Raw genomic sequence first — 10,463 nt, 5'->3', positions numbered from 1 at the left:
CCCCCGGCCGGGGGAGGGGGCCTGGGGGGTGGGGAGGGGGCTCCGACCTTCCCGCTGAGGTCCACAGCCCTACTCCCGGGGGATCTGGACACACTGTGAGGTGAGATTTACCTGGTGCCAAGCAAGATGTAGAGTGTCTCTTGGGAGGGGCAGTGCTACTGGACTCCCTACAACCCCCGGGTCCAGGGACATCTGGGGCATCAGTCCAGGTTTTCCGCGCTCTCGATTTGGGATTGGAGAAAGATGGAGAATGGGTCCCCCACCCCTCCCCTTTCCTGTTCCTGGATTCTCCACTACCCATGGTTTTAGGAGCTGGGGGGATGGGGCATGCCCCTGTGACCTACCTTTGGGGGGGGGCATCTAGACGGCGGAAATCGTTCCCGATACGGCGCGCTGCACCCCCTGGTGGCCATATCTGAGTGTGTGGGAGGGACGTCTTTTTCATGGGGCGTGTCCCAAAGCCCACCTCCCCATTGGAGCTTTCCCTGGCTGGCAAAGGGGAGGGTATGTCGGCTGAGAGGGGAGTTGTAATGGGATATATATAGGCTGTGAGCTTTACCGTCTACTGGAGACCTTTTTCCTCCCCGGGAGTTTGTGAGGATGGGAAAGGACCTCCCCCTTCCTGAAACCCTTTGCGGGGAGAGGGGGGTCCTGATCCTGGATTCCTGAAATGATTTCCAGTGAGGTTTGGTTCTCGTGCAGCCATGTGGGGGAGGTTCCAGTCTTGTGTTTCAAGCCTTCTTGGACTGGGGTTGTCTGGTCGTGGTATCAGCGATATTGAGAAATGCACCCCAGCGGGAAATCCCCTCACTGGTCACCCTTCTTATAGGCATCCTCACTGGCTTGGGAGAATTGGGGGAAGGGTGCTTGGAGCCCAGTGGGTCATGGCTGTGACTTGGCCCTTCTTGGAGCCTTGGAAGGTGGTCCCATCTGGAAGAGATGTGATCCGATGGTGTTTCAGTTCGTCCTTACACCCCTTATTTGTAGCAGTTCTCTAGAGTGGGAAGTCAGCTCCCAAGATGCATGCCGGGAGCGGGGGGGAGATTCCAGGGGTCACTCCAATGACCCCCATCCTCCTTGGCTCTCTACTGGACCAGGGACTGTGTGAGTGAAGGAAATATCTTCCCCAGAGCTTGCCTCAGGCTTGGCACCACAACTGGAGGGCTTTAGGGCCTGGGATGGGAGTCTGAATGGGGGTACTCACTCCCCAAGCCACATTCTGGAGCCCTTTCATTTGTAAGAGAAACTGGCCATCCTCCCTGGAACACCTCCTTCCTAGGTAGAGGGTAGTAAGTGAGGAGACTGGTTCCAAACCAGCGGGAAATCCCCTCACTGGTCACCCTTCTTATAGGCATCCTCACTGGCTTGGGAGAATTGGGGGAAGGGTGCTTGGAGCCCAGTGGGTCATGGCTGTGACTTGGCCCTTCTTGGAGCCTTGGAAGGTGGTCCCATCTGGAAGAGATGTGATCCGATGGTGTTTCAGTTCGTCCTTACACCCCTTATTTGTAGCAGTTCTCTAGAGTGGGAAGTCAGCTCCCAAGATGCATGCCGGGAGCGGGGGGGAGATTCCAGGGGTCACTCCAATGACCCCCATCCTCCTTGGCTCTCTACTGGACCAGGGACTGTGTGAGTGAAGGAAATATCTTCCCCAGAGCTTGCCTCAGGCTTGGCACCACAACTGGAGGGCTTTAGGGCCTGGGATGGGAGTCTGAATGGGGGTACTCACTCCCCAAGCCACATTCTGGAGCCCTTTCATTTGTAAGAGAAACTGGCCATCCTCCCTGGAACACCTCCTTCCTAGGTAGAGGGTAGTAAGTGAGGAGACTGGTTCCAAATTTTTTTTTTTTTTTTTTTAAGGTGACCGGTAAGGGGATCTTAACCCTTGACTTGGTGTTGTCAGCACCACGCTCTCCCAAGTGAGCTACCCAGCCATCCCTATATAGGGATCCAAACCCGTGGCCTTGGTGTTATCAGCACCACACTTTCCCAAGTGAGCCATGGGCCGGCCCCCCAAATGGTTTTGCTTTGGGCTTCCTGAGCCCAGGGCAGGAGCTAGGGGCTGGGGCACTAGCTCTGGTGGGGGTGCCTGTGTACCACACCTCTTTCCTGGAATCCTCTCAAACAAGAAACTGGTTTGCAGAGGTGGCAGGTGCCTAGTGGGCATACCCTGCCATTCCCCCTCCCTCCAGCTATTCATGGCACTCCAGGATGGGAGTGTGTCAGGAAGTGTCACCTAATATGGGGAGATTAGGTGATGAAGGGGAGTGACAGCTGTCAGTGCCTGTGTGCCAAGTGGGTGCCAGTTCCTCTGGGCTGGATGGGGGAGGTGTGTGTGGTCAGCTAGCTTGTGAGAGAGGGGCAATGTGGGGGTGGGCTGCCATCTCTCCAGCCACAGCTGGGATAGGAGACCCCCTTTCTTTTCTCCCCATCCCTTTCTTAAACAGCCCTGCCTCATTGCTTGCTCATGATGCCACCACTCCCCATCAAGGAAAAGGAAAATTGCAGGAAATCCACTGCCCCTAAGAGCCTGGGTTCCCCTGGCCAGGTCCTCCCCCAGCCACTCCCAGTAGCTAATCCTTTCTCCCTGTTACTCTCTCCTAGAATTTTGTAGCCACCTTGGCTAATGGGATGAGCCTCCAGCCGCCTCTTGAAGAAGTAAATATCCTTTTGTGATTCCCCTCCCCACCCCCACCTCCACATAAATATATCCTGCCACACATCTGGCCCTTTCTAGAGGTCTAACCGTGATCCTTCTTGCTTCAAACTAGTTTACTCCATGTCCCCAAAACACTTAGTACAAACCCCTCTAGGTTATAGCCCCCATCTGGCCTCCCCCAATAACGTGGCTACTTCCTTAACTCCATCTCCAGTCCCCCTTTGCCCTTACCTGTGTCTGCCCCAGTTCTGCCTTCCCCACCCCTCCCCAGCTGTGGGCTGAGCTAGAGACGGGGGCAGAGAGACTGGAGAGATGGTAGGCGTGGCTGAGGTATCGGGGTGCTTCCCTGGATGGTGCTCTGGGGAGGTCCTGGAAATGGAAAATGGGGTTACGTTTTGGGGTTCCTGGGGGAAGCAAAATGGCAGGTGGGCGGGCTGTAGGATTGTCATGGTTTGACTTGTGGGGGGGTTCTATATTACTCTCCAGGAAAAAGTAGGGACCTGGAGGTTTAAGCGGCTCTGAGGAGCCCCCAGATTTGACCCACGCTCCCATCTGCCACTTCCCAGGTTTCCTGTGGCCAGGCAGAAAGCAGTGAGAAACCCAATGCCGAGGACATGACATCCAAAGATTACTACTTTGACTCCTATGCCCACTTTGGCATCCACGAGGTGAGTGTGGACAGCTCCTAAAACTGATGAATTTTGAGGGGGTTAAATGTTTGGGAGGGGTGGAACTTAATTTCCTGTGTGAGCACACTGCCTCCCCTGGCACCAGGCAGCCCCTCTCTGCTCCTCTGCTGCATGTATGAGACACACACTCTGGGGTGGCCTCTCCCAGCCATTGCCTTGGAGACCAAGGTTAGCCTGGCTTTCTGTGGGGACCTTCTCTGAAGGCTGGAACGGGACCATACTTGCGTCCCTGAGACTGTAAGCCTGAGGTCAGGCAGGGCCTGCTGGTCTCTGCCGCCCTCTAGTGACCAGTGATGGGACTGCACCCCAGCTGCTCAAGCCCAGCCAGCTCCTGGACCCTTTTGATTGAGACTGAGGTCCCAGAAAGCAGCTGGAGTGGCATTCTAGGGATTTTATTTTATTTTTTGTTGAGGTCTTGTTTTTTTTTTTTTTCCTTTTTGTCTTTTTTACTGACCGGTAACGGGATCGCAACCCTCGGTGTTGCGCCCGCACCACGCTCAGCCAGTGAGTGGGAACCAGTCTCCACTTGGGATCCGAACCCTCGGTGGTAGCGCCGCCGTGCTCCCAAGTGGTGCACTTCTCCAGTGTGCCACCGGGCCGGCCCGAGGTCTTGTTTTTAAAACTGGTAAAATATTCACAACATAAAATTACCTTTTTTTCTTTTTTGTGGCTGGCCAATATGGGGAACCAAACCCTTGACTTTGGTATTACAAGGCTGAGCTCCAACCAGTTGAGATAACCGGCTAGCCAAAATTACCATTTTTTTTAAAGTGTACAGTTCAGTGGCATTACATTACTGAGGACTTTATAAAGCCAAGGATCACAGGGGCATAAGTGGCAGTGGGAGAATCTGGCTAAGGTTGGAGTTAGTCCATCTAATCTGATTTTACAAATAGGGAAACTGAGGCATAGAGAAAGGAAATTATTTGTCCCAAGGGGACTAAGCAAGTGGGAGAGCTGAGCTCTGGCCCTCTGAACTGTCAGTGTGTTGGAGGCCAGGACACCCCGTTTTCCACCTGGAGACATGGGCCTTCTCACGGCATCTTTGTGCCCCACTTTCCCCAGGAGATGCTGAAGGATGAGGTACGTACCCTCACGTACCGCAACTCCATGTTTCACAACCGGCACCTTTTCAAGGACAAGGTGGTGCTGGACGTGGGCTCAGGCACAGGGATTCTCTGCATGTTTGCTGCCAAGGCTGGGGCCCGCAAGGTCATCGGGGTGAGTTTCCTAGATAGCCGGGTGGGCCTGGGCCTGGGGATGGAGAGGGGGCTCATCAGCGTTCAGGGATTAGATGGAGGGGGCTGGGGGTTGAGGATGGGACTGGAGCGTCTCACCACCCTTCTTCCTGGGCCCTCAGATCGAGTGTTCCAGTATCTCTGATTATGCCGTGAAGATCGTCAAAGCCAACAAATTAGACCATGGTGAGCCAGGAAGAGAATGGATTTGTGGGAGTGGAGTGGGTGATTCCCAGCTTCCCCGGGGCCCTTGGCAAGGGAGTGGGAGACTACTGATGGGCTACAGATTCAGCTGTTCCTCCCCCATGGTCTTCTGGACTGCTGGCAGCCTGAGAACCTGAGCGTAAAAGTCGCAAGCTTAGCGCCTCTGTCTTAAAACTAGGGCGAGCAGCACTCTAGTTTTTTGAATGAGTAATAGAATAATATGGTTGACTGCGGAAGGCCCACGGGAAGAGGCCTCCATCCACCTCTCAGCTGTGCTTCTGAGCTTAACCAACACTGCCTTCCAGACAGTGCGCACCTGCAAGTAAATATGTATGTATTTTTTTCACGCCAGTAGCATGTCATGCAAGTCTCTTGCTCTCTCCTTCCACCTGTCCATCACGTCGTGTAGCGTGTTTCAGGATGCCGAGGCATCTCACTCTTTTTGGCCGCCACCATATACACATGCCCCAGCTTTTTTAACCAGACTCCTGTTGATGGGCATTTAAGCTGCTTCTGAGATTTTCATCCTTCCTACACATAATGTCACTTCACACACAAACTAGTGTAACTGTGAACAGGTCAGTTTATAAGAGTAAAGTGCATGGGTCAAAAATGTGAGTTAGGGCGCGAGGTAGATGTTGCCAAACTGCCTTCAGGTTCCCATCAGCAAGGTTAAGGGGGTAGGGAACCTGGTAGGTTTCCCAGATGTGTAGCCTTCTGGGTAGAGAAGTGATTTTTTTTCCTAAGAGACTATTGTCATAATTTCACAGGTACCCATTGCTTAGCTTTAAATATTCTAGTTGAAGCAAATTACAACCATAATGTCATTTTCCCTGTAAATCCATTTTGAAAATGTGACCATGCTGTTACTTATTACATCAAACCCAACTAACAAGGTCTTTTGAATTTGAAAACAGTTAAGAGGGTGTGGCTTTGGCTCACACAGTCCTTTGGAGGTGTCAAAATCCAGTCCTTTTGAAGTCAATGGTTACCTTGAGTGGGGTCACCAAGCTCTAGAGCCCTAGGAGAGGCAAGTAGGCAGCTTCCTTGGTGTGACCATGGCTGCCCTCATCTGTCCCACAGTGGTGACCATCATCAAGGGGAAGGTAGAGGAAGTGGAACTTCCGGTGGAGAAGGTGGACATCATTATCAGCGAGTGGATGGGCTACTGCCTCTTCTATGAGTCTATGCTCAACACTGTGCTCTATGCCCGGGACAAGTGGCTGGTGAGGCCCAGGCGGGACAGGTGCAGCTGACGCATGCTGGGGTCCACGTATCAGCCGGGGTCCAGGGGGAAAACAACCAACACTAGGTATTTCCCAGAGGGGGCTTTAATACAGGGGTTGACTGCACAGGTTTTGGTAGGCTGGTGCCCCAACTGGGTGTAACAGGCACTGGAAGTTGGACAGTGACAAGGAGACAATATCGTGTTAGGAAAGAGTTAGTACTGAGAAGAAAACTATACTAGGGCAAACAGATACGGTGGGACCTGGGGCCATTTTCCCAGGTACTCAGATCGAAGCAGGCCTCCCAGGGGAGAGGTGACTGGGACCTGAATGCAGGATGGGAAGGACCTGCACCAGGTAGAGGAAATGGCCAGTGTGAAGGTCCTGGGGCAGGGGCAGGATTTCATTTACTGTGTCTCAGGAGCAGCAGGGAGGCCAGAGTGGAATGAGGGTCTAGAAGAGCAGTTGGAGGTGAGGGGTGGGGTTGGGGAAGTGCAGATCTTGCTTTTCTTAGAGGAGCCAGGGAGGAGAAATGGCCAGTGTGAAGGTCCTGGGGCAGGGGCAGGATTTCATTTACTGTGTCTCAGGAGCGGCAGGGAGACCAGAGTGGAATGAGGGTCTAGAAGAGCAGTTGGAGGTGAGGGGTGGGGTTGGGGAAGTGCAGATCTTGCTTTTCTTAGAGGAGCCAGGGAGGATTCTGAGGATCCCTCAGAATCTCTGAAGGACAGGATCTGACTTAGGTGCTCTTGGGCACCCTCTGGCTGCTGTGTGGGGATGAGGGTGGAAGTGTGGACTGCTAAGGAGTCCAGGTGGGAGACGACAGTGGCTCAGACCAGGGTGGGAGCAGAGGGAGTGGATAGAGAGGCCAAACTGGTGAGGATTGGAGGCAGTGTTGCCAGTGCCCCAGCCCTTTATGCCCTCTCCCTGTCCCCTCTCCAGGCGCCCGATGGTCTCATCTTCCCAGACCGAGCCACACTGTATGTGACAGCCATTGAGGACCGCCAGTACAAAGACTATAAGATCCACTGTGAGCACAGGGCCTGGGGAGCAGTGAGGTGGGCCAGGCAAGGGCTCTGGGTCTGGGCTGCTGCAGCTCATCTCTTCTCTCTGCCTGCCTCCCTAGGGTGGGAGAATGTGTATGGCTTTGACATGTCTTGCATCAAAGATGTGGCCATCAAGGAACCCCTAGTGGACGTGGTGGACCCCAAGCAGCTGGTCACCAACGCTTGCCTCATAAAGGTGAGGGGGTGGGCATAGCCAGGTGTCCTCCAGGGTTGGACAAGGAAGGGCCATCCCCTGGCCAATGTGCCGGGACCCGAGTGTTGGCCTGAGGTCTCAGGAGCCTGACCTGTCGGTCAGAGGTGGCTCTAGAGGCCCAGAGAAGCCACTTTGTCCATTAAAAGCCTTTGTGAGCCCTGCAGTGTGTGAGCTATGCCTGGCATCAGGCTCTGGGACACAGCATTGAGGAAGACGGGCTGGCCCTGCCCCATGGGGCACATACTCTAGAGGGCACACACAAAGCAGGCAGACAGAATCCCCTAGTTTTCATGCTGGGATGTGGAAAGCTCAGGGTGATGAGTGGGTCTGTATGCACATGGGTAAAAGATAAAAAATATGGTGACAGCAGGCACTTGTTGAGCTGGGACTGCATGGGGAACCAGATCCCAGAGCTAGGATGTGTGAGGCAGGCAAAGCTGGGTGGTAGGAAAGCTGGCGAGGAAGGAGAAAGGAGACGGAGGGCAGGAACCTTGCTGGGGCCAGCCTCCTGAAAGCATGGGGGAGCCATCGGAAGGTGTTAAGCAGGGCTTCAACATGATCGATTGTCACTGTTTTAAAATTACCATGTTGGCTGATATGTCAAGAATGATATGGAGGGAGAGGGCAGAAGCAGAGAGCTCTATTAAGAGGCTGCTGCAGTGAAGATGCTGATGTTCTGGCTAGACAGGGAGAGGGGCAAATGGGTGGCTTCTGGACAGAGTTAGGGTAGAATTGTCAAGTTGGGGTTTGGACATGGAAGAAAAGAGAACAAGGAATCTGCCATGGCACCCCAGGTTTTGTGTTTGACCACTGGGCTGGATGTTGGGAGCGGGGACAGGCAGGATGAGAAATGAATAAGAAGCCGAGGCCTGAAACCAGGCTGGGAAGACCAGTGGGGAAGGGGATAGCATGGCCACAGGCTCAAGGAGGCTGGGCATTTACTGAGCACAAGGAGAACCCTGGGCTGGGTAAGCGAGCCAGGGGGATGGAGGGAAGAGTGGAAGGAGATGGACTTAAAGAGGGGTGGGGGCCGCATTTTGGAGCTCAGACTCTCCCCAGGGCATGAGGGTCCTGGGAATCTGAGGAGGCGTAGGGCTCATGGGGCCTGTCCCACAGGAGGTGGACATCTACACTGTCAAGGTGGAAGACCTGACCTTCACCTCCCCCTTCTGCCTGCAAGTGAAGCGGAACGACTACGTGCACGCCCTTGTGGCCTACTTCAACATCGAGTTCACCCGCTGCCACAAGAGGACTGGCTTCTCCACCAGTGAGTTGGCTGTGGCTGTGGCTGTGCGCATGGGGCAGGCAGTCCCCCAGCCAGGGTTAAGGCGTGCCCATGTAGAGGAGAGGCCAGCGGGATTCAGGGATGGGGGTGTGTGTGACAGAAATGGGGATGGGGAGCCACGGGGACACCTATGTTCATATGCCAGCCCTGCCATCTAACAGCTGCATGGTTTTCTGCAAGTGACCTGAATGTGCTGTGCCTTAGTTTCCTCACCCACAGAGTATAGATAAAGTCCCTGTTTCCAAGGCTTGGTAAGGCTAAAGTGACCACAGTCAGCACTCAGTAAACTGTCATTGTGGTGGCTGGCTGAGGAAGGCCTGGGGCAGAGAGGGACAGCAGGAAGGGCTGGCTGACCTGCATTTGCCCCCAGGCCCTGAGTCCCCATACACGCACTGGAAGCAGACGGTGTTCTACATGGAGGACTACCTGACAGTGAAGACAGGCGAGGAGATCTTTGGCACCATTGGCATGCGGCCCAATGCCAAGAACAATGTGAGGCTCCGGCGGGGAAGGGGCTTCTGGGGGAGGCACCTCTGACTGTTCTGGAGTCCCTGAACCCCTCTGTGCCACACCTATCCACTAGCCTGGCTGCACTCTGCCCTGGCTTTAGCCAGGCTCGGACCTCTGGGCATGTCTACATATCATGATTTTATTGAGCATCTACCGGAAGCTGGGCCCTAGGGACTCAGCCATGATCAGGCTGAACCCCTGCTCTCCTGACACTCCCACTGTAGACACGGGAGCCAGTGATGCAATCATGATTTTATTGAGCATCTACCGGAAGCTGGGCCCTAGGGACTCAGCCATGATCAGGCTAAACCCCTGCTCTCCTGACACTCCCACTGTAGACACGGGAGCCAGTGATGCGGTAAACTCTAGCTGGAGGTGACCTGTGTCAAGCTGGGAGGCAGGGGTCAGGGTGAGAGTTGGCCCATGGTAGAGCCAACAGGATTTCCTAGCCCAGATGAGGGGTGTGTGTGTGTGTTTCCTTCTTTCTTTATCCTACTGAGCACCTGGCAGGATGGAGTTGCTATCAGCTGAGAAATAGGAGGACGGGTTGGGGGGAGCAGGTCTGGGGCAAAGTCAGGAGGTCCAGCAGGGGCCCTTCTGAGGTTGGGAGATGCTGAGTAGGCAAGAGGATGGAAGATCTGGAGCCTGGGGTCGAGGGAGCTGTCTTGGGCCCTTGGGCATGAAGCTGAGTGATACTCAGGGTAGCGATGCAGCACGGACCGAGGGGAGCAGCCTGAGGTCACACCCACTTCCTAAGTCAGGGAGAAGAGAACCAGAGAAAGAAGGTAGTTCTGCACTGGGGGCAATTTTGCTGCCCCCTCCTCCAGCAAACATTTGTCGTTGTCTGGAGACATTTTTGGTTGTCACTACTGGAGAAGGGATGCTCCTGGCATCTAGTGGGTAGAATCCAGGGATGCTGCTAAACATCCCACAACCACAGGACAGCCCTCCCCACAATGAAGAATCACCCATCCCCAAATGACAGGAGTGCCCAGGTGGAAAAACTCCAGATTAATCAGACAGAAAGAGAGACCCAGAGTGGGGGTCATTGGGACCATTGGTGACTTTGCCTGGAGCCTTTCCATACTCCCTGTGCTGGGGGTGTGGGCTTCCAGGAAGCTTGGGAGGGGGGGGAAGTGGAGACCGCGGGCTGGGTCAATTGAGTGTTACTGGAGGAGGAAGTGGCCTTGAACGAGGTTTTCTTTTTTATAATATAAGGAAGAAATTTGCTGATGGGAATGGTCTTGATTGGGAAATCTTGTGATGCAAGAGATGCAGCTGAGCTCTGCCCTTGGGGGTGGGGTGGGGTGGGTTTGAAGATGTCCACGTGGCGCTGTCACTTGAGTCCGGGTGCAGGGAAGATGTTGGGGGTAGGACGAGCAGTAGGGTCACCAGTGT

The 10,463-nt window shown here is 54.3% G+C and overlaps 1 protein-coding gene across 4 annotated transcripts in view; it reads left to right on the top strand.

The window, feature by feature from the left end:
- PRMT1 (protein arginine methyltransferase 1) overlaps positions 1-10,463 on the top strand; it is a 13,012-nt gene that overhangs the window by 1,511 nt on the left and 1,038 nt on the right. The window contains exons 2-10 of one of the 4 annotated variants that reach the window (XM_008575386.1): positions 2,602-2,655; positions 3,223-3,324; positions 4,411-4,566; positions 4,706-4,769; positions 5,871-6,013; positions 6,953-7,040; positions 7,137-7,252; positions 8,387-8,537; positions 8,926-9,047. In XM_008575386.1, the coding sequence (XP_008573608.1) occupies positions 2,602-2,655; positions 3,223-3,324; positions 4,411-4,566; positions 4,706-4,769; positions 5,871-6,013; positions 6,953-7,040; positions 7,137-7,252; positions 8,387-8,537; positions 8,926-9,047 (996 nt within the window). Of the gene's footprint in view, positions 1-2,601; positions 2,656-2,958; positions 2,987-3,222; positions 3,325-4,410; positions 4,567-4,705; positions 4,770-5,870; positions 6,014-6,952; positions 7,041-7,136; positions 7,253-8,386; positions 8,538-8,925; positions 9,048-10,463 lie in introns of those variants that run through there. The other 3 variants (XM_008575389.1, XM_008575388.1, XM_008575387.1) reach the window with 3 other exon arrangements.

Source organism: Galeopterus variegatus, unplaced genomic scaffold, assembly GCF_000696425.1.
Source record: "Galeopterus variegatus unplaced genomic scaffold, G_variegatus-3.0.2 Scaffold1180, whole genome shotgun sequence".
Lineage (NCBI taxonomy): Eukaryota > Metazoa > Chordata > Mammalia > Dermoptera > Cynocephalidae > Galeopterus > Galeopterus variegatus.
This window is presented reverse-complemented; position numbering and strand designations above follow the sequence as displayed.